This window comes from Phocoena sinus, chromosome 20, assembly GCF_008692025.1.
Source record: "Phocoena sinus isolate mPhoSin1 chromosome 20, mPhoSin1.pri, whole genome shotgun sequence".
NCBI classification, from domain to species: domain Eukaryota; kingdom Metazoa; phylum Chordata; class Mammalia; order Artiodactyla; family Phocoenidae; genus Phocoena; species Phocoena sinus.
In genome coordinates, this window is record NC_045782.1 from 11167501 (window position 1) to 11190243 (window position 22743).

Here is a 22743-nt window from a genome sequence, read left to right on the forward strand (position 1 = left end):
GGCTTGGAACACTGTTCCCCTAAATATCCCATAACTCACAATATTGTGAATTTTACTTATATATCTTGCCTGTTGTCTATCTCCCCCAACTAGAATGGGAGCTCCCTAAAAACAGAGATAATTTAGTCTGTTTTATCTACTGCTATATCTGTGGCATTGAAACTAGCATGCTACCTTTATAGGCACTCAATAAATACCTGTTGAATAAATGAATGAATGAAAATAGCTGGTCACTCAACCATTCACACAGCAAACAGCTGATCACCCCCACCCCACTCCAAGTGCCTGACACTGTGCTTCGGGCTGGAGTGCTGAGAAAGATAGGAACCAACCTGGGCCCAGCTGGGAGGGCGTGGTCAGAGCATAAGTAACCAGGACGCAAGGAAGACAGTGCTGAGGAGGAGTATGGGGAAAGAGTGTTGCCTCTAGCAATCAAGGAAGGCTCCATGGAGAGATGGTGCTCTAGCCTCCCTTGAAGGCCCAGAATGATTCGGGCATATGGAGAAAGGAAGGTAGTAGAGGAAACAGAGGGAGAGCCTGGATGTGGAGAGCACAGGGCATATCCTGGGAATCAGGAAGGGACCTGCATGGCAGAACCACATCGAATAAGGCTACTAAGGATGTCAGGGCCATTCATGAGGGGCCTTGAACGCCAGGATGAGGAGTTAGACTTAGTTCCAGAGGCACCAAGGAGCTATGCAAGGCTTTCAAGCAGGGAAGTTTCTGTGGTGTCCCTCTGGCAGTGTGGGGAGAACAGATCGTGGTGGGGGAGCAGGAAGACATGGAGACCAGGACGGGGGCTCTTGGGACAGTCCTAGAGAAAGACGGCAAGGCGTGTGCCAGGACAGGACAGAGCGGACCAAGAGAAGAGGGGCAGTTTGGAGGTGTTAAAGATTTATGACTGGGCTTCCCTGGTGGCGCAGTGGTTGAGAGTCCGCCTGCCGATGCAGGGGACACGGGTTCGTGCCCCAGTCTGGGAAGATCCCACATGCCGCAGAGCAGCTGGGCCCGTGAGCCATGGCCGCTGAGCCTGCGCATCCGGAGCCTGTGCTCCGCAACGGGAGAGGCCACAACAGTGAGAGGCCCACATAACGCAAAAAAAAAGAAGATTTATGACTGGTGTTAGTGGTCAGGGGTGCGGGGGTGTGGGGATGGGGGGAGCTAGAGCCTGAATCTCAGAAGCACAGAGCCATGGAGGAGGGGGGTCTGGTCAGGGGGTCCAGAAAGAACCGCATCACTTCTGGAAGGCTGGAGCTCTGGTCGCTGGGGATCCTGCCCAGCCCAAACACGAGCCACAAAGAAGAGCAGCTTCCCAGCACTGGACGATGGACACATCCCAGCCCTGCCAGCCTTCCTGCCCTGCAGTCCCTCGCATCCCAGGGCCGGCCTAGAGAAGAGATTCTCCAGCTGGCTTTGTCAGCCAAGATGCAATGTCATTTCTAGATGAGCCATCCAGCTCTGGAGATGTGCCAGGCTATGGGGCGGGGGACAGCTGTGTCCCCGAAACACAGCCAAGGAGCTGCTTCCCAGAGCCAAGCAAGACAGTGGCAGAAGCGGAACTGGCAGGTGGTCCGCGGGCCCAGCCAATGCAGTGACAGGCCTTAAATGGGGCCTCCATCTGCCCAGGCCTCAGCCTCCCTGCAAGGTCAGGCCCATTCAGTCCCCACCAGCTGGAGATGACGGTCCCAGTCAATAAGCATTAAGGTATTTATTAGTGCCTGGTGTACACCAGCCTCTGTTTCTTTCCCATGGGGGTGACAAGGGTCAGTGCAGCATGAAGGACACAGACTTTGGAGTCTGCGGAGCTGCGTTAGAGGTTTATCTGTCCTACTCTTTGTGTTGCTGTCTCTGGGCCTCAGTTTTCCCATCTGTCAAGTGGGGATGAGAAAAACCCTTTCCGAGGAGGGCACTGTAAGGACTAAATAAGAGCACGTGCAGAAGGGAATGTTAACAGGACTTGTCTATTCCCCAGGAACTTCAGCGGAAACCCAACCAAGGCTGACGACACTGGTGAGAAGCGCCCACACCTTAAAAGAGGCACAAGACACACCTCAGGACTCAGAGAGAGAAAGGGAACCATCCCACGTGGCCCCCCAGCTTATACAGAAGAAGGCTGGAGACCCAGGCTGGGGAGGATTTATTTGAAGAGAAAGCTGAGTGAGGGGCTTCGGGTGGCCCACCCACAGAAAGCGCAGTGCCTGTCAGGAAGGACACTGGGCTTTCTCCCTGGCTGGATGCCAAAAAAATGCACTTTCCTACACCAGGGCCACCTGGGGTACATCTACAAAGAGCATCCTCAGGACACCCCAACACATGTCACCTGGGAACAGGAGGATGTACAAGGGCAGCAGTAGGGGCAGCTACATCCTGAGCACATCCGGGGGTCAAACAGAAACCATGGAGAGGAGACAGGCTTGAGGGTCACAAGAGGGGAGCCCCATGGGGTGCCTGCCTGGGGCGACAGGGCCCAGGAGGAAGAGCTGGAAGGGCAACCCTGGAAAGGAGCGGAGGGAAGCTGCGACAGTACACAGGTGACGATGTCTCCTGCACCAGGGAATTGGACAATGCAAATGCTGGGACCCGAGGCCCCCAGAACCCACAAAAGTGCTCCCAAGAGAGGAGTCAGCCAACATCTGGGCATCTACCACAAGGAGGGCACTGACACTCAGCAAAACAACGCCAGACACCAATAACACCTGGCCCATTTCCGGTCATCTTTGCTGGCCTGCCCAACCCTGGAGCGGTCAGGATCCCGGGGGAGCCATGGTCTTGGGGACAAAGGACAGAGATGGAGTAAGGAGAATCCAACCAAGTAGAGCTCCCCCTCTCCCCAGTGCAATTTTCTGGACCTGGATAGAAGCTTTATTTGGAAGCAGAACAAAAGTTTTGATTTAAATGAGACTGGGCTTCATGAGTATAACTGGAAAAGCTATGGTGGGGGCTTCCCTGGTGGTGCAGTGGTTAAGAATCCGCCTTCCAATGCAGGGGACACGGGTTCAATCCCTGTTCCAGGAAGATCCCACATGCCATGGAGCAACTAAGCCTGTGCACCACAACTACTGAGCCTGTGCTCTAGGGCCCGCGAGCCACAACTGCTGAGCCCGCGTGCCACAACTACTGAAGCTCAGCAACAAGAGAAGTCACCGCAATGAGAAACCCGCCCACTGCAACGAAGAGTAGCCCCTGCTCGCTGCAACTAGAGAAAGCCCGCACGTTGCAACTAGAGAAAGCCCGCGCGCAGCAACCAAGACCCAATGCAGCCAAAGATAAATAAATAAAATTAAATGTAAAAAATTTAAAAAGAAAGAAAAGCTATGGGGTCTGGTCATGGGGGAGAGACCCACTCAAACTGGTCAGGGAACAATAAAGCTGTTACTGATTTGCTTTCTGAGTCCAGCCTGCTCTGTGAACCCCACCCACACATGCAGGGGCTTCCATGTCCACAGTGGTGGGTCCCCAGGGCCTTAGGACCAGGGAGTGGGAGTGGAGGGGTAGGAAGCTTGAACCAGTCTAGCTGGGGCTAGGCTGGCGCCATCTTCCCAGTATCAGTGGCTCCTTCCCATCAGGTGGGACAACCAGGGCCAGGGCTCTGGAGAGCCAGGGATACAGCAGCACACATATAAGTGTATGTATGGATATGGATACACCAGGACGCCTGATGAGACCCAAACATGCACGGAGCCCCAGTGAATTCTGATGTGAGCATAGAGTAGTCTGGGAAGGTTTTGGAGGAGGTGGCCTTTGAGTTGGGTCTTACAGCAGAACGACTTTAGGATGCACAGAAGAGGGGAACGGTGCCCCTGGCGGAGGGAATGGACACAAGCAAAGGCTGGGAGATGTGAGCACCTGTCACTGGTATAACCGGAGTGTGAGGCACATGAAGGGATGTGATGGGATATGGATCTGGAAGATCCGGTATCCTTAATACCGTCACCTTTAAAGCAGTGTCCGCACTGGCTATGGCCAATCTGAACCTCACTTTCGTCATCTGTAACCTGGGGAGAATTACCCTATTTCTTCTTGGACTCAAAACATGTCCTGGGAATAAAGGGGTCTCATTATCTCCAATCAAAGTATTAACCAGGAGCTCAGAGGACACACTTCAGAAAGACTTAGGCTCAAATCCCAGTTCTGCCCCTAGCTGTGTTACTCTTGGTAAGCCTCAGTTTACTCATCTGTTAAATGGGGATAACAAAGCTCCACCCGGAAGGATAAATATAATGTACGTGAAGACCTGGCACAGTGTAAGCCTATGTGAAACAGGAGTTCCCTACCCACCTCACCCCACTCCCACCTCCAAAGGGGCCCTCACTTACATAGGAGGCCAGGAGGGTAGTCGGGGCCAGGATGAGAGCCAGGTAGAGGCAGGGGGCTGCAGTAAGCAAGCTGGCAGCACAGATGAGGGGCTCAGCCCTTGGGTTGACTTTCTTGTATCTCCTTGAAGCCTCTGCTCCCAGGATGACCCCAACAAGGCCAGTCACAACAGTCAGTACCCCAAAAATCAGGCTGATGGAAAAGAGCAGAGAGGGATTGGTCAGCCGGTGGCGTCAGGATAGGGGTCCGGCCGCCTACCCCCCAGTGCGTGCTCAGGTACCTACAGAGAGTGTGGCTGTGGGCCCCTTCCCCTCCCTCCTAACCAATGCTCGTGGGTCCTTGGGACCCTGCTCTGGGATCCACGTACTCCCCTACCCGTCCCATCCTCTTTCCTGCCTCATCTTGGGGATGCCACTGGCCATGTGGGTGATCTTCCTAGCACCCCAGCACCCCAGCTCCCAGCCTGCCTCATTGCCAGCAATCTCCTCCACTGTTTCACCACCTAAAACTGCCCCACTCAGAAATCTTAATTCTACAGTCCCACACCGGCCCCAACCTTCTCGCCTTCCAGGCCCCAATACTAATGGAATGCAGGTAAGTGAGCATTTATTTATCGAGCTCCTATGATACACCGGCATTGTACACACCCTCCCTCTCTCTCTTTTTTTTTGTTCCCCAACCAGGGGTCAAACCCATGCCCCCAGCAGTGGAAGCGCGGAGTCTTAACCACTGGGCTGCCAGTGAAGTCCCACACACCCTCCCTCCTTGAGTCCATCCTTCGACACTCTGTTTCTGCACACCTCTCAAGTAGCCCCCTCTTAACTTCACTACCTTTGCCACCTACTCCTAGACCCATTTCAACTCCACTTGGTCCCTCTTGCACCTCCCTCCTGTAGAAACCTGTCCTTCTAGGACAACCTCCATACAGGTCCCCCAGAGGATGCTTTCTAGAACACAGATCTGACTATGCCCCTGCCCACTCCCTGCCTAAAATTCTCCACCAGCTCTTAAACACCCACCAGATTTGGTTCCAGCTCATTGTGGTATACATGGTCCTTCATGATCTGACTCTGGGTGACCTCAACCACAAACCCCAATTCCATCCTCCTCAGTCCCCAGACTAGTTGCTGTCCGCACTTCATACTTTTATTCTTCCATCTGGAACACCCTTCACTGGTTTTCTCTACCTACCGAACTCCTATGCATCCTTCAAGACCCATCACAAAGGTCCCCTCTTTGAGGATGCTTTCCCTTGTCCCTCTGCTGATTTGTTCACCCCCTTCAGTTCCCATAGCATCTTCCATGTCTCTATCATCAAGGTTATTCACTAGGCTGTGAATTGCTGGAGAACAGAAACCAGGTTCGGTTTACTTTCTTGACTCTAGGCTGGGAGCATAGAGCCTGGAACAAGAGATATTAACCAAATGGCTCACTGATCTCTCCCAGAATTCCCAGGTGGACAGCTGAAACAGGTGAGGTTAAGAAAGGTTGAGGCCAGGACTTCCCTGGTGGTCCAGTGGCTATGACTCCGTGCTCCCAATGCAGGGGTCCCAGGTTCGATCCCTGGTCAAGGAACTAGATCCCATATGCCACACTAAGAGTTCGCATGCTGCAACTAAAGATCCTGCACACCACAACAAAGATCCCACACGTGGCAACGAACATTCCACGTGTCTCAACAAAGACCCAGTGCAGCCAAATAAATAAATAAACAAAATATTTTTTAAAAAAAGAAAGAAAGAGGGCTTCCCTGGTGGCGCAGTGGTTGAGAGTCTGCCTGCCGATGCAGGGGACACGGGTTCGTGCCCCGGTCCGGGAGGATCCCACATGCCGCAGAGCGGCTGGGCCTGTGAGCCATGGCCGCTGGGCCTGTGCGTCCGGAGCCTGTGCCCCGCAATGGGAGAGGCCACAACAGTGAGAGGCCTGTGTACCACAAAAAAAAAAAAAAAAAAAGAAAGAAAGGTTGAGTCCAAGATTACCCAGCTACTAAGCAACAGGATGTGAATATACACCTTCATCCTCCTGGTCTAGCCCAAAGGATGGGCCCAAGCCTCCTTTTTTAATATTTATTCATTTTATTTTTGGCTGCGTCGGGTCTTAGTTGCGTCACGTGGGCTCTCTAGTTGTGGCTCAGTAGTTGTGGCATGCGGGCTTAGTTCCCCATGGCATGTGGGATCTTAGTTTCCCAACCAGGGATCGAACCCACGTCCCCTGCATTGGAAGACAGATTCTTAACCACTAGACCACCAGGGAAGTCCCCCAAGCCTCCTTTTAAAGAAGCCCAAAGGGATGCTGAGACTGACTAGCGTGAACTCTTGAAAAAACGAAGGTAACTAGGACCTTTCCAGCCCCTAAGTGGCTCCCTGTTGTCCTCAGGGCAGGCTCCCAGCCAGCACTGCAGGACTGGCCCCTGCTGACCTGTGTAACCTCCCCTCTTTTCTCCTTCCCTCACTCTGCACAAATGACTGGAAATTCTCTAAACTCGCCCTACACTTTCTGGCTTCCCTGCCTTGGCCCACACTCTTCCCTCGGCCTGGAGCACCACTGCCCCCACCCACCATTCTCCACCTGGCCAGGATCCCCTCCCAGACCCAAACCTTTCCAAAAGTGCCAGGTGCCTGATATTACCTCCGTGGCTCCCACCAAGAGGTAAGAACATGACAGACGCAAGACTATGGTTACTGACAAATTGAGTGCCACGAAAAACTACGTCTCCCCTAAATAACTTCTGTGAAATGTCCGTCCCACAGGCTGAGGACTAATGGGTTTATTTCCCTGCCCCATCCCCTTGGTTTATAGGAGATTGTGTAAAGCCCAGAGAGGGCAGAGACCTGTCCGAGGCCACACAGCCCCACATTGGCAGAGCCAGGGTCTCCTGGCCCTCTGCTTCCAAACAAAGCATGTGTGTCCTTAGGCAGCTTAAAGGTGCTCACCGAACCTTCCTAGCCTTGCAAGCTGGTACCAGGCTCCGGCTCAGCCCAGTCAAGTGACCCCAAATCCTGGATGAAGGCTATCTACCTCTGAGTCCCAGTCTGAGCCAGCCTTGGCAGGGTCTCGAGACCTTTCTAAGACTTAGGATTGCTTATTCAAACAGGCGGTGTAGATGGGGGACCCCCAGTGCCCCTGAGCAGAGGTGTGGCCAGAGGACACACCTACCACAAAATGTCCCCACCCCCACAAAGCCTTCCCAGAATCAGACTGAGCCAAGAGGGTCCTTAAAGCCTGCAAGTTCTATGCTGACCCTCTGTACAATGGCCCTGGCAAGCAGCTATCCAACTCCTACTTACGTGCCCCCAGGGATGGGAAGCTCATTAGCCTAATGCTGCCCCTTCCGTCTGGGCCCCGCTCTGTATGTTGGAAGTTCTCCCTCTGGCTGAGCTAGAATCCTGTGTCCTGCAGCTTCCTGCTCCCGCCCCACCCTCACCTGCGGGCTTATCCTAACTATGGAGGGTGTATTAACAGCTAGGGTCTGTGCAGAACCCGAACACCAGGACCCTGTGGTAGGTTGAATAATGCCCCGCAACCGAAGACATCTATCTCTGGAACCTGTGACAGTATATTCCCTTATATGGCAAAACAGACTTTGTAGATGTGATTACATTAATGTTCTTGAGGTAGGGAGATTATCCTCCAATTTTTTGGTGGGCCCTAAATGCAATTACAAACGTCCTTATAAGAGGGAAGCAGAGGGAGATCTGAGACATAGAGGACAAGGCAATGGGACCGTGGATGCTGAGCCTGGAGTGATGCGGCCACAACCAAGGACCGCCAGCAGCCACCAGAAGCTGGAAGAGGCAAGGAAGGATTCTCCCCGAGAGCCGCCAGCGAAAGTGTGGCCCTGCTGAACTTGGTTTTGGCCCAGCGAAACCATTATGGACTTCTGGCCTCCAGAACTATGGGAAAAGTTTCTGTTGTTTGAAGCTACCAAGTGTGTGGTCATTCGTTCCATCAGCCCCAGGACCCTAACACAGTTTCTCAGCCAGGTTCTGGGAATAAGCTGAGTTAGAGGAAGAAGCTGAAGCAGACAATGGGGAAATCACTGGCCCAGGAACAGACAGCCAGTCAATGCCTGAAGTGGGATGGAGACCTGGTTTTTCCCCACTTTTTCAAGCTGCAGTGGGACTTTTAGGACTCAGTCTTTGCCTCTGGGGAGATCCAAGAATCTAGCTGTAGAGCCAGGATAAACATCACAATATCCTGGGACTTCCCTGACGGTCCGGTGGTTAGGAGTTCACGCTTCCACTGCAGGAGGCATGGGTTCAATCCCTGGTCAGAGAACTAAGATCCTGCATGTTGCTTGGTGTGGCAAAAAAAAAAAAAAAAAAAAAAAATCACAGTATCCTTTGATGCATTCATTCATTCATTCACTTACTGGATGCTGCTCGAGCACCCACTGTACGCCAGCTGGTGGGGAGACGTTCAAGCCAATTAACAGCACCAAGCAGTCTCCAGAGGCAACAGTACCTGGAGCTCAAGAGCAGAAGCTTTGGAGTCAGATGGGTTTGAATCCTGGCTCTGCTCCTCGAGTTGTGTGACCTTGGACAATTTGTTTAAACCTCTCTGATCTTCCGCCTCCTCGTTTGTAATACACGAATACTAGGGTTTATTATTATAAAACCTCAGAGGGTTCTTCATGTAAAGGGCTTAGAATAGGGCCTGAACTTAAAGTTAAGGCTTATAAGAAGTAATGATGAGAAAAGGGAAGGTAGCTATGGGCAAAGGGCACACCTTGGGCAAAGGCAGAGACAAGTGACGGAGCAGGGGACATTCTGGAAATGACACGAAGCTCTCCCTGGGCATCAGGGAGGGAGGCAGAGGCAAGAGAGGAGGCTGGGGAGAAGGGATGTCAATGCTGCCGGCAGAGAACTAGTGTCACTGAGGCCTCAGGGGAGAACACGGAGCCCTGAGGAACTCTGAGAAACCCATCGGGGCAGGATCAGGGAGGAGAAGGGGTCCTCCAGGAGACTGGAAAGCATCAGCAGGGAGAAGGAGGAAGCAAATAAGAGAGGATTAGACATGCCCGCTCCATCAGGAGGTCACGGAGCCCCTGGAGAACAGGGTCAGCTGGGGGGACAGGAGAACAGCAGGGTGAGAAGAGCAGCTTTCCCAGGACTGTCAGCGCCTCAAATGAGGCAGAGAACATACAAATGCATGTGTGAAATCCCTAAACCAGAGAAGTAATGAAGCATCCCAGTGCCTCAGTTTGCCATCTGTAGAATGGGACGACCTCACACTACGGGTCCCTCCGAAGGACAGGCCCCACAGAAGCCTCACCCACCTGCAAGTGCTTTCTGGACCCCCATAGCAGCCCAAGAGCAGAAAGACAGGGACTGGGGCCCGGAGAGAACAAGGGAGCTGCCTGTGGCCGCTCAGAACAGCAGGGGCTCTGCCCAAGCTAAAGCCAGGTCTGCCACCTGCCAGCGGGCCCCCAAGTCCCAGTGTCTGCCCAGAGCTCCATGAGCCCACAGAGGCTGAATCTGGGGGCTCAGAACCTCCTGAGAACTTCCGCATCAAGAGCCCCCCTGAGCCGGGCACCCAGACACCCCTCCTCACCTGTCCTGGCTGTTGCACGGCTCCCGAAAGCAGGGAAGCTGCAGCCCGTGTACCACACGGGCCTCGAACAGAAACTTGGGGGCCCAGAAGCCCAGAGCTCCAGTCACAAAGGCCATGGCTGTCACTCCAAGGGTCGACCCCACAAAACTCCAGCTGTAAGAGAAGATGATCTGACCCGGGAGAGGGCTGGGGCTGCGGGGGCCTCCTACCGCCCCACTCCCCCCTCTCCTGGGCACTCAGGTGGCTCCAGATCCTTCCCGACACTCCCTAAGCAGCCTGCCCCTCCCACCTCCGCACCTTCCCTCCTGCTGTTCCTTCCTCCCTCCTCTCTGCCTGACCAAGTCTCCCCAGCCTGACGGACCCAAATCCAACATCACATTCTCCAGCAAGCTGTCTGTGCTGCCCCACCCTCCTCTGAGCGCCCTCCACTCGGCTCGTGGGTCTGTAACAAAGAGAGTGGGGTCCTGCCCGTGCCCCATATTTTGGTAAATCATGAGACCCGCCCATGTGGGTGACTCCTGTCTGCCTCCCCGACCATGCCTGGAACAGAGGAGGGATGCTTTCCCGTGAGGCTCAGAGAGGTGAGTGATTCACTCGGGCATCTTCCCAGTGACCCTGAGAAGCCGGCAAAGCTGGAGAACTATGTCCACTGAATAAATGAGGGAAGTGAGGCTCCAAGTCTCAGGTCACTCTGGGATAAGGCAGGGCAGAGCCAAGGCTGGAGCTCACAGCGTCTTCCTCCCTCTCTCCCAGCCCGTATTCCAACACATGGCTAGGTGGAGGGGGCCTCCGAGTGGGGGAGGGGCATCTCAGTCGGTGAGTGGGAGCTCAGAGAAGGAAGAGGGTTGTGAACACTGGGGCAGTTGGGGAGGGTTCTCTGGAGGTGTAGGGAAGGAAGTCAGTGATGCCGGGGCAGACAGAGGGGTTTTCAGTGACATGCAGGGAGGGGCAGGGACACTCACTTTCTCCCCAGGTATCTGACGTCCTCACACCAGGTGCTCCTTGGGCCCCCAATGGTCACCACCCCCTGCTTCTCAGCAGCTCCCCGGGGTGGGTCTGGAACCAGGACGATAAGCAGGATCAAGGCCACGGCTTCCAGGCAGGGCATGATCTGGGGACAGGAGGGCCCAAGAAGCTCAGGACCGCACACTCCTGCGACCCAGGAGATCCTGGCAGTGACTGAACTCTGTGATCCAGGCTGGCGAGGGACTCACTTCCTGGGAGCTGGTTATACCCAGAGCGTGACAAACCACTGTTTCTGACCCCCTCACCCCTGAGAGGACAGCCTCTCTGGGGAGCAGGGTCCCCTTGGGGTTTGACTTAACACCTGTCTATCCTATTCAGACACTACTCTATTGGGACCTGTGAGCCTGACATGGTTGAGACCTGGAGGCTTGACTACACTGACCCTGACTGTTGAGTACTTGCTGCCCCAATAACTGTCCCTTTTCCAGGCCCACACCTCCATCTGCCACACCAGCCCTGCCCTAGTGTCTTCCTATCCCTTGTCTCATTAATTCTCAAGATTCCATAAGGTAGACTTTACTCCCCCACTCTACAGATAGGCAAAGTGAGGCCCCCAAGAGGGAGGTGACTTGTAAGCTAGCAAACTGAGCAGCTGGGATTTGAACCAGGGGCACGACTTCCAGAGGCCGTGGTCCACAGGACGCCCCAAATGTCTGAGCTGCTGATGTCTGAACACCCCCCCCATGGCGCCAGATACTGTGCCAAGGGGCAAAGGCCACTGGAGGCTGGAAAGTCCCTGCCGGCCCAGGGGGAAAGCGGAGGGAAGAAAAGGAAGCTGGACTCACTCGGAGGGCCCAACGCCAGTTCCCGGTCAGCTCCGTCACAGCCGACCCCAGCACGTAGCCCAGACCACTGCGACAGGGGGCAGGGGAAATGGGCAGTGAGAGAAGGGAGGCAGCCCTGAGGCCCCAAGGCCAGCCTGAGCCGGGGTGCCCCGACCCCAGCACTTAGCCCAGACCACTGCGACAGGGGGCAGGGGAAATGGGCAGTGAGGGAAGGGAGGCAGCCCTGAGGCCCCAAGGCCAGCCTGAGCCGGGGTGCCCCGACCCCAGGGAGCCGGCTCTCTGCAGCTCATTGCCTTTTTCACTGGGAAAAGTGAGCCACGTGAGGCCCAGATGTCCACTGCCCTTGGTCAAGTCACAGGTGACCTCTGGCCCCAGGCCCATCCCAAACATCCACTGTCTCTCTATCTGGGCACCACCCACCCCACCTCCCCAAGTCTCAGCCCTGCCCAAATCAGGAGATTTCAGGAAACCTGAGTCAGAGCTCAGGGGCCTGACTGCAAAACCCACTCTGTCCTACCCCACTATGGAGTGCATGGCCCAACCCTAAGACATTTGTCTGCCTCCCCTCCCAGGGCTGGCCCCTCCCTGTGCAGCCCACACTGCTGCGTCGCTATTTCTCACCCCTTCCTGGAGTGTACTAGCATGTAGGGAGCGTCCTCATTACGTATCTCTAACTCCCACCATAGCCTGTCAGTTCGTGTTATTGGCCCCATTTACAGATGAGGAAACTGAGGTTCAGAGAGGTAAAGTGACACAGTGAGGAAAGGGTAGAGTTGGGATTCCAAGCCTTTCTGCTCTGATGTCTCCTCCATCCAGCCCGGCTCCTGTTCTGACTCCTTTGGGCCTCAGTTTAGCACCCAGGGAAGTGGATCCAGGGTAATACTAACCTTCCAACAGGGATACAGATGTAGAAGATGGCCAGCACTCGGGTTCGCTGGTCCCTCACGAAGAGGTCTCCCAGGACAGTGGGCGCAGTGGTGGAGTAGCTGGCAGTGCCAGTGCCCACCACCCCCCGGGACAGGAAGAAGAGCCAGGAGTACTGGGCAAACAGGCACAAGACTGCAGTGAGTTCCAGAAATCACCCTCTGGGCAAGGGGACCTGAGGATTTGTCAGAGGGACCCGAGGGCATCTGGTGACACGTGCCCCAGGGGAGGAGAGGGAGATCAGGGCCCCAGACACCTCATTATCCTCCCAGTCCAGGCTCCCCAAACCACACGGGTGCCCCCTGCTGGTGTCCACAGCCACCCCCAACCCCCTGCCCTGAGTAGCCCTCTTCCTGGGCATCATCTGTGCTAACCAGGCCAGGTCCCACAGACAGTAGCAGTTACCCTCACCCCCAGCCCCAGCACAGTCGGGCGGAAGTGAAGCCATGGGCAGCAGCGGGAGATGCCAGAGAGGAAGGCCCCTGTTAAGAAAGTCCAACAGCCTGTTCAGAAGGCCCCTCTCTCAGCCCTTAGAAGACAATCCCCGAGCCAGCCTGGAGCCTGCAATGGAGCAGAAGCAGCTCTGCTGGGGCTGGATCAGGGAGGAAGAAGGTGGGGGCGGGTCCCCCGGGGGCCTGGGAAGGGGTGAGGGTACCTACCCGGGGGGAGATGAAGGAGCCAGAAAGGCCTGCTCCTGACCAGAGCAGGATACCTAAGCTCAGCGTCACCTTGCGGCTGTGTCGGTCGCCCAGGTAGCCAAACACGGGTGCAGACAGCAGCAGGCAGCCGACGAAGACTGAAGGAGACACGCGGGGGGCAGCATGCATCCCCGGCTCAACAAAGCCGGAGGTGGGGTGGGGGCGGGAGGCAGATGGGTCCAGCAGGCCCAGAAAAGGGACCGGCTCAGACACCACAAGCTTGGCAGTGGGTGGAGGCTGGGAGGAGGAAAAGATAAGGTGAATTCCCCAATCCAATCCCCACCACTGCCCAGAGTCAGGGGGACTGGGAGGGAAGGGTGGGGGCAGGGCCCCGACTCAAATCTCAGTTCCGCTGCTTGCTCACTGTGCAGCCTTGGGTTACTAACTCCACCTCTCTGAGCACCAGCCCAGCAGTGGAGAAGTCAACATCCCCCTCCCAGGCCGTGTAAACGCGAGACAGAAGTGAACACAGAGCCCGGCGTGGAGCCGCCAGGGCCCTGTCTCTCGGAGAACTCACAGGGACTTTGCTCTCAAGCCCCTGCTGGAGGCTGGGCGTGGAAGGCAAGAGGGGGCGGGGTGCGGGCCAGGTGCCTGCTCCGAGCTGATGAGCACGGTTTAGAATGAGCACAATGATTATAAACCAGCGGCCCCTGGAGGCTGGAAAAGATTTGGTCTTCCTAAGTAGGTAAAACATTCCCCTGACGCTGCAGTTGTATTTATACAGTTTTTTAAAGTACTAAACGCTTATGAATTGGTGACTGGATTAGTGAATGCGTTTGCTATTCTGAGAAGACAAAGAAACTGCCACGTTTTTGCGTGACTATACCACGTGGATAACTACCTTCACTGCTTCTGTTCCTCAAATAAAATCTCCTCCACCCTCCTCCGCTGCCTCCGAGAGCCGCCAGGTGACCTAGGCAAGGTCCGACCCTCCTCCACCCCGTCCCACCACCCAAGGGCCTTAGGCTTTGGGGGGCCCCGCCCAGCGTCTGCGTCTTCATTCAGGAGCACAGATGATTGACATTTCCTGAGCCCAATGAATGTCCAGATTCGTCCCAGCTCAGGTTCCAGCCCCTCCCACTTTGCCCTGACCCGCTCTATTACTGGGTTGAGCCGTAGGCAATTGCGGAAATTAAGCCAGTTTTGACCTACAAAAACGGCAGTTTAATATGGTTTGACCTAATCCTCCGCTGAAAAAGGTCTGGTGTGAACGGCATTTAAATATATAATAACTACTGCCAAAATAGGCCTCCAAAAAGGCTGTATCAATTTACACTTGAATAGACGTATGTATATTGCTTCCTGACACTTGCTAGGATCAATCGATTTATTTTTGTTCATTTAATGGTTGAAACACAAATGGCGTCTCGCTGACTTTTTTTTTTTTTTTTTTTTTTCTCGCTGACGTTTTAACCTGCATTGTTCTTTTTCCAAGTGAGGCTGAGTAGCGGCTCTGTGTTCACATCCTCTGCCTATTTTTCTATCGGGCTCTTTGTGGATAATTTTCTCCCAGTCCTTTGTATTTGTTTTAAGGATTTAAAATGCAAATTCTGCGACTGAATACCTGGGCTCACATCCTGACCCTACCACTTCCTAGTTGTGTGACTGGACAAAATCCTCAACTCTCCTGTTTTCCTTTTATCAACTACAGAGTACCATAGTAATAGTACTTCCCCCATAAGGTTATGGGGAAGATTAAATAAAATAAAGCATATAAAAGGCAGTGACGGGCTTTACGTAAATGCCCAACAAATGTCATCTATTATTATTGCTAATTGCACTTATAGTTTCAATCACCATCATACAGAAGAATTTAGCTTTGATGTAGTCAAATTTATCAATCTTCCTCTGGGGGGAGTCATTTTGTGTCTTGTTAATGCACATCTTCTTTACCTAAAGCTTATAAAATATTTCCCCAAATCTCATACTTTTATGAGATTTGGGGTAGGGGTCCTTTACAGGATATAAACACCTTAAACCTTCAGATCTCCTGGGATGGAGAAGCCTGCCCTTAAGTGGAAGGCAGGCACGCCTTCGCTCTCCAGATTAAAATCATTTCTGTGACAAGGTGGGAGTAATTAAGGAGCACAGGGTTCAGAGAAGGACTCTATAAGCAGCTACCTGGATTTGAATCCCAGCTCTGTCACTTACCAGCTGTGTGACCTTCAGCAAGCCCCATAGCCTCTCTGTGCCTCAGGTTCATCATCCGTAAAATGGGCATAATAATAATCCCTGCCTCGTGGGACTGTTGTGAGATTAAATGAGTTAATGTTATTAAGCCCTTAGACTAGCACCTGGCACACGGTAAGGTCCACATCAGTGTTCGTTTTAAATATTGTAAATCAGTTAACTAACTCCAGCAGCTTCTCTGTCCCATAGCGGTGGGGCGAGGGGTGTCTGACCACTGCTTCCCCCCACCTTCCACCCTACTCTTAGAGCTACACCGTGCCCTCTGAGTCATCGGTTTCCTCCAGTCTACCACCCTGCAGACAGACAGCAGGGTGGGTCTTAGGGCCATTGCACGGTGACCCAGAAAGGTGAAAAGACTCACCTGAGGTCACTGGGGACAAGCCTGGTCGTCAGGCCTCCAAGCCCACTGCCCTTTCCACACACCTCTTTGGGCTGCTTCTGCAGAGAAACCCCTTCCCTTCATCCAATCTCAAACACACACACTCACACGCACACGCGCATTCCCCACTACACACTCACAAGCACGTCCCCGTGTTCACAGGCTTCCCCCCACTCTCTCTCATACACACAAACTTCTCCCTCCCCACAACTCACTTATCAGGGGCTTTGTGGTAATAATCCTGTTCACCATGGTAAGAACCAGGGAAGGGAAATATTGACTCGGATTCCATTATCTGTTTAATCTAGCAGGTTGTGGGTATTGAACCGAGACACAGTCTCCCTTTTGCTACAATACGACTGGAAGATAAGCACCAGCTGCCGGCCTCAGCCCCAAGACAGGAGCAATTGGAAAATACGGTGGTCTAACCAGTGATCTACCTCTTTTGCTCGGTGCCTCGGTTTACAGAACTGTGTCCCCTTTTGCATGTTTTCAGCTGAGGCATTTTTATCGTAAGTTTAAATAGTTGAGAAGGATGTGATTTCCAGCATGATTGTATGTTTTAAACTATATTTTCATCCAAATCCTTAGGCTGCAGATTAAGCTCATTCAGTTTACGGGAAATGTCTACCATAAAGGCTTATGGGCAAAGCCAGTCCTCATTTGCCAAATCAGTAGGACAGATCAGACTGGTTGTCTGTAAGAAAGATATTAAGGGCTTCCCTGGTGGCGCAGTGGTTGAGAGTCTGCCTGCCGATGCAGGGGACACGGGTTCGTGTCCCGGTCCGGGAAGATCCCACATGCCGCGGAGCGGCTGGGCCCATGAGCCGTGGCCGCTGAGCCTGCGCAGCCTGTGCTCCGCAACGGGAGAGGCCACAACAGTGAGAGGCCCGCGTACCGCAAAAAAAAAAAAAAAAAAAAAAAAAGAAAAGATATTAAAATGTTGGCTTCATTTTTTTAGTTGAAATAAATGTGTTGATACCCATCCCTAAGACAACCATCTCACTTCTGAATTCTCAATCATGGATAAATAGTAGACTGTCACACACGAGCGGGACAGCTAGATAAGGCTTGGCGACTTGCCATCCCCGGGTTTGTAGCCTGGAGGAAACATCCCCAACCGGTTTCTACCGATGCTCTCTCTGACCCGTTCCAGGGCCTCATCAACAGAAGCCAAACAGCCACGAGGGGTCCCTTTGTCTAGTACCCTGGAGGTTTCTATACCTAGTAAAACTCAGAATGGGGATAGGTGTATTTTCCTGCCAAAAATGGTGGACAGGAACTTCCTCGGTGGTCCAGCAGTTAAGACTCCACGCTCCCAATGCAGGGAGCCCGGGTTCGATCCCTGGTCAGGGAACTAGATCCCACATGCCACAACTAAGACCTGGCACAGCCAAATAAATATATTTTTAAATGGTGGACAGGTGAGTAGTAAAGGGGAGGTGGGAAAAAGGAGCCAGATGCCAGATGCTTGTTCTCAGGCAGATCTATTTTAGGAAAGAAATATACGGGCTTGATCTGTACATGAATTCTCTCAAAACTGTAAAGAACACACGTGTATCCTGTGTTGTGACAGTGTGTGCATACATGTGCGTGTGCATGTGTGTGTCGCCATCCAGACACTGGGGAAAAGTTAATGTCTTGTGACCCCAACCACCCCAACCTTGGAATGGGAGGTGTGGCTGCTCCCCACTGCTGGAATGTAGGCCCCAGTGGGCCCAGACCCCACCTGAGCCCATGGGCGGGGTACGTGTCTCTGTCTACCTTTTTTAATTTTTTTTGGCTGCTCCTCGAGGCATGTGGGATCTTAGTTCCCCAACCAGGGATCGAACCCATGCCCCCTGCAATGGAAGCCCAGAGTCTTAACCACTGGACTGCCAGGGAAGCCCGCTGTCTGTCTGTCTGTGTCCTAGTGATCAGGTCCGTGAGAGGAAAGCACACGTCAGAAATTCTCAACCCCGGCTACAAAGCTGAGCTTGACAGATGTGAAGGATGAGTGAGCAACTCCACTCGGGAGCCTTTTCCAGCCCCGGCTCCCGCTGCTTCTTCCACAGCTCCTACCCTCAAACCCTAAGAGGCTGTGCAGGCACCAGATCTCAGCCTGTGCTGCCTCCTTCTCCCTCCCACCCGAATACCACCCATCCTCTGTGCCAAGGGACTCAGTGAGGCTCAGCCTGGCACCCATTTCCCAGCAGCTGGAGATGGACACAGAACAGGACCTGCTGAAAGACCCCCACCCAGCATGAGCCCAGGGCCCCAGGCTGGGGATTCCCTCCTTACCTGTCTGAAGCAAACCAGCATTGCTGTCACTGATCTGAAAAAACTTCTGTACGTCCAGCAGGACTCCTGTGGGCAGACGGACAGTGCTCAGGAAATGGGAAGTTGCCTGCCAGGCCTCTAAGGGCAGCTGCCCCTGCATTTGGGACAGGCCTGCAGCCGACCAGCACAGCACCGGCATGGCACCCGGGCCCACTGTTCTCTTCCCCTCTCTCCCACACATGCACACAAACACATACACACACACACACACACATACAGGAGCCAGCACATCCCAAAGGCACAGATATACACACACATTCATGCACAAGCACAGACATGCAGGCACACAGACATGCAGATCCACACAGCTACATACAAACAGGCACACCCAGAGACGTATACTCCCAGAGGCACCGAGACATACACATACAGGAGCCTGCACTCACAGGCGTGTAAGCCCAGTCTCGTACACCCGGACATATGTACACTGAGATGTACACGTAAAGACACACGCACACGTGCAGGGCTGCCATTCACGTCATAGTCATAGTGACGGCAGCCATTCACTTAGACTACAGTGTAAATGAAAGTCCCTGGGATTGTGCAGCCCTGCTTGTATACAAACTCCAGACATTCATAGACATACATACACATGCATGAGCATGTACATGCAAAGGCATATGTGCCCCGGCCCGCACACATGCACACACAAGCATGTTCTTCCAGAGGCATGACCACACAAACATGGAATGCCCGTGAGAGCTTCAGAGGGTCCCACTTAGGTCCCACTCAGGTCCGACCTTGGCCCCTGAGGGTGGCAGGCTCTTGCTCTGAAGCCCCTCCAAGAGATTGCTAGGCCGAAATCCCCTCAGCCCCTTGGTGGCACTTCAGAGTTAGTCATGGTCCCAGGCACCTGCTCATCTGAGCTGTGAAGCTCTGGCCCTGTCATCACTTTGATTGAATTATGAGATGGCTGAGTGCCCTCAGTATCACTGTCCCCATTATACAGATGGAGAAACAGAGGCTCCAGCCACCTACGGCTGTACAGCTGGAATTAGAGGAGCTGGGTCTACCCTCCCACCCAGAGTGACAAATGGAGCCCTGCAGAAACACCCCCACGATGGAGAAGAAAGCCCCACATCCACACCTGTAAGACCAGCCAGTGGGTGAAAAAGATGGAAGAAACAGAGAAGCAAAGTGAGAGGGTTTTGTTCTGATATTCACTTTGTACCCAATTGCCACACGTCCAGATACCAACTTGTATGTCTTTTCTTCCCTTTTAATACTTTTACTTACACGAATTAGACATATTCATTGGCAAGAGACAACACAGGTAAACAAAGTAAATGGCTAAGTAAAAATTCTCTATATTCACACTCATTTGGGGGACTGGGACTCAGCCCCTTGTTTTGACTGCTCCTGGGCTCCCCCTAGTCCTGCGCTGCTCTGCAGGCAGGCGGGGGCCCCAGTGCGGAGCCAGCCTTGTCTTTTGTTTTTTGGTTTTTCTTTGTTTTTCTTGGCTGCGTTGGGTCTTCATTGCTGTGCGCGGCTTTCTCTTGTTGCGACGAGCTGGGGCTACTCTTCGTTGCGGTGCGTGGGCTTCTCATTGCGGAGGCTTCTCTTGTTGTGGAGCACGGGCTCTAGGCATGTGGGCTTCAGTAGTTGTGGCACTCGGGCTCAGTAGTTGTGGCTCATGGGCTCTAGAGCGCAGGCTCAGTAGTTGTGGTGCACGGGCTTAGTTGCTCCGCGGCATGTGGGATCTTCCCGGACCAGGACTGAAACCTTGTCCCCTGCATTGGCAGGTGGATTCTTGACCACTGTGCCACCAGGGAAGTCCCAGCCTTGTTTTTATCTTTCTTCTGTCCCTCTGGCCTCCCAAAGACCTGCTTCACACCACAGAATTCTTGTGGCTGACAATCACCGCTCCAACCGTCGTCCCCAGGCACTCTGTGGGGTTTCACTTCCCCTGGCCTCCCTCAGCCCAATAACCACAGCCTTGCTACTCATACAGCCAGAGGAATTCCCATCGGAGAAAGTGCCTCAGGCCAGGAGGACTCAGGGACTGACAGCCCAGCCAGCGGCCTCCCGGGAAAGCAGGGATCCCAGCCTGTGGGGCTGAAAGAGCTCCACACGCCTGGTTGCCCCCTCCTCTCCCCTTCATGCCCCCCACCCTCAGTCCAACTCATGCCTCCCCAGCTCCAGTCTAATCCTAGTGGTAGCCTCTGACTGACCTCCGCGTCTCCTCTTGCCTCCATCAGGGCCTCAACTCTGACTACAGTCTCCCCACTTGCTCCCCACGGCCTCAGCAGAAAGTGCAAGCTCCCAGCCTGGCCCCCAAGAAACCTATGATCCAGCCCCAAACACACTTTTAGAATAAGTTGCCGCTTCCCCCAGCTCCTCTCCTGATCAGAGCGTGCACTTTGGCCCCATGTGCTCTGGCTCACGCCGACCCCTCTCTGAACGCCCTTGCCTGATCCCATTCACTGCTTTACCGATTTTTTCAGCCTTCAAGACCCAAACCATATGCCCCTCCTCTGTGAATTCTGTCAGAACCCTCAGTTTTTCATCCTGGGGCTGCCCAAATGATGCTCTCCCGAGTCTGTCCTGGATTAGAGCCACTTCTACGTGTGTCCTGTATGCCTCTGAGCTCCTCGAAGACAGACACACCCACTGGGTCTGGTGCTATCTGCAACCCCAGGCCCATTCATTCCACAGCTGCGAGCTGGTAACTGCTGAATCCATACCCTGGCCTCGGAGGAGGGCCCCGCCTGCTGCAAGCACCTCCTCGGAGCTCCCCAGGCTCCTCTGTCCCTCTGCCCCATGAGGCTCATTCCTGAGTTCAGGAGCTACAAGGTTGACTTCCCCTCCCCTGGGTCCCCAAGGTGCACCAGAGGGTCCCCAAGGCCCATAGTGCTCAGTTGATCTTGAAGGAATCCGCGATCAAGAGAGAAAAGGCTGAATCTTGAATGAATGAATGGACAAATGAATAAGTGCATGAGTGAGTGACATGAGGACACAGCAGGTTGAGCCCTGGGGCCTACCTGCTGTGGAAGGAAGGAAGGCAGAATGTGCAAAGTTTGCACGCAGCCTGATGCCCCAGAAACAACCAGCCAGCTAGTTCTTGCTTGGGAGCAGGGCCAGGCCACCCTGTGCTCCACGACCTCACCCCGACATTCCACCCAGAACCACCAGGCATTTGCCGGAGTCCCAGTCCTCCCTGCTGTCCTCACCCACCCACCACCATTGTGCACCCACACCTGGGTGCATATACCGTTTGGGGCTGGATTGGGAACTCATTTGGCCCTCCCCCATTTCAGGCCGGGCTGAAACCAGGCCGGGGGTAAGAATAGCAGGGATGTGCTGCCCAGACAGAAGGCCACTGTGGATACACAGCGCTGGCTGGTGGCAGGGCAGCCAGCGGGTAGATGGGCAAGTGCCGCCCAGGATGCCCGTCCCCTTCCTCACCTGCAATGATGAACCAGTTCATGTAGTTCAGGAGGTTGATGTAGCAGAGCACGGCAGCAGCCACGTAAGCTCTCCAGCGGGGCAGGCTCCAGGGGGTGGGCGTGGATGGAGAGGGGCACGGACCTGAGCCCATGGCCCCTGAGTGCCCGCCTGGCCCCGGGGACCAGCCCTGAAGCCCCTCGGGCCCAGGTTCCCCGCACTCCGCGGACATGCCCCCAGCCTCGCAGGCCTGCAGCTCCCGTTCCGGGACGGGTGCCGGGGTAAAGACGCATCAGCTCTGCACCAAGTCACTTCCTGTGGGCTCCCAGCCTCCCAACCTCAAAGCAGCTGCCCTAACCGCTCGGTATCTTACTGCAGGTCTCTACTGAGCCCAGTGCAGCCTCGAAGGTGAGATTTCACCATCCGCAGCCCCTGAGGCCTGCTGGGGGGAAGAGAGCTCCTGGCCTCACCACCCAGGGTGGCTGGTCCTTTTGACCTAGCCTGGGGCTATGGTAGCAGCTGTGAGAAAGAGAAGCTTTGCAGGACAGGAAGTGAGACAAGTCTCCCAGAGTCCCACTCCCTGTGGGAAGGTCTGGCTGCCACACATGAGATGGGCTGTGAACAAGGGACTCGAACCCGGGTCAGATCAGGAAGGCTGGGTGTTGGCCAGGAGAGCGACACTGGACTGGACCGGAAGCGGAGGCTAACCTGCTCCTACGTAACGTACTACCCGGAGAAACAAAGACAGTGAGGGGCGGCCGACAGGAAGGCAGCCTGTGGGCAAAACTCAACATTGGATGTGAAGTTTAGGGGGAGATTTTTGATGAGGGGAAAGATATTGGCATGCTCTTAAAGTGTCTCTTTACAGATTGTTTATTAGTAGCAGGTGGGGGGAAGGGTAACCATACAGGAGGAGAATCAGGCAACATCTTGACAAAAGGATTAAAATAGCATCACCAACGAGGGGCAGGATTCCCACCAGGAATGCATGACCCCAATCTAATCACGTGGAAACATCAGACAAACCCAAATGAGGGACACTATTTTTTTAATAGACTTTATTTTTTAGAGCAGTTTTAGGTTCACAGCAAAACTGAGCAAAAGGTTAGGATTTCCCATTTACCCCTCTTTACTCTTTACTCCCACTTGCCCCACACACGCATAGCCTCCC

At 54.0% G+C, this 22743-nt stretch overlaps 1 protein-coding gene across 13 annotated transcripts in view; it reads right to left on the reverse strand.

Moving 5' to 3' along the window:
- The window catches only part of LOC116746229 (protein spinster homolog 2), a 90083-nt gene extending 67999 nt beyond the window's left edge, over positions 1-22084 (reverse strand). For 11 of the 13 annotated variants that reach the window (XR_004347647.1, XR_004347650.1, XR_004347649.1 and 8 more), the window contains exons 1-8: positions 21594-22084; positions 18150-18215; positions 13262-13398; positions 12566-12717; positions 11679-11745; positions 10830-10978; positions 9868-10020; positions 4317-4506 (exon numbers count right to left, since the gene is read on the reverse strand). Coding sequence is in view for 8 of the 13 variants with exons in the window: in XM_032617527.1 (XP_032473418.1) it covers positions 4317-4506; positions 9868-10020; positions 10830-10978; positions 11679-11745; positions 12566-12717; positions 13262-13398; positions 18150-18215; positions 21594-21804 (1125 nt within the window). In the remaining 5 variants the exon portion in view is untranslated. Of the gene's footprint in view, positions 1-4316; positions 4507-9867; positions 10021-10829; positions 10979-11678; positions 11746-12565; positions 12718-13261; positions 13399-15451; positions 15546-15851; positions 15929-18149; positions 18216-21593 lie in introns of those variants that run through there. The other 2 variants (XM_032617528.1, XM_032617530.1) reach the window with 2 other exon arrangements.
- Positions 22085-22743: the final 659 nt, after the last annotated feature.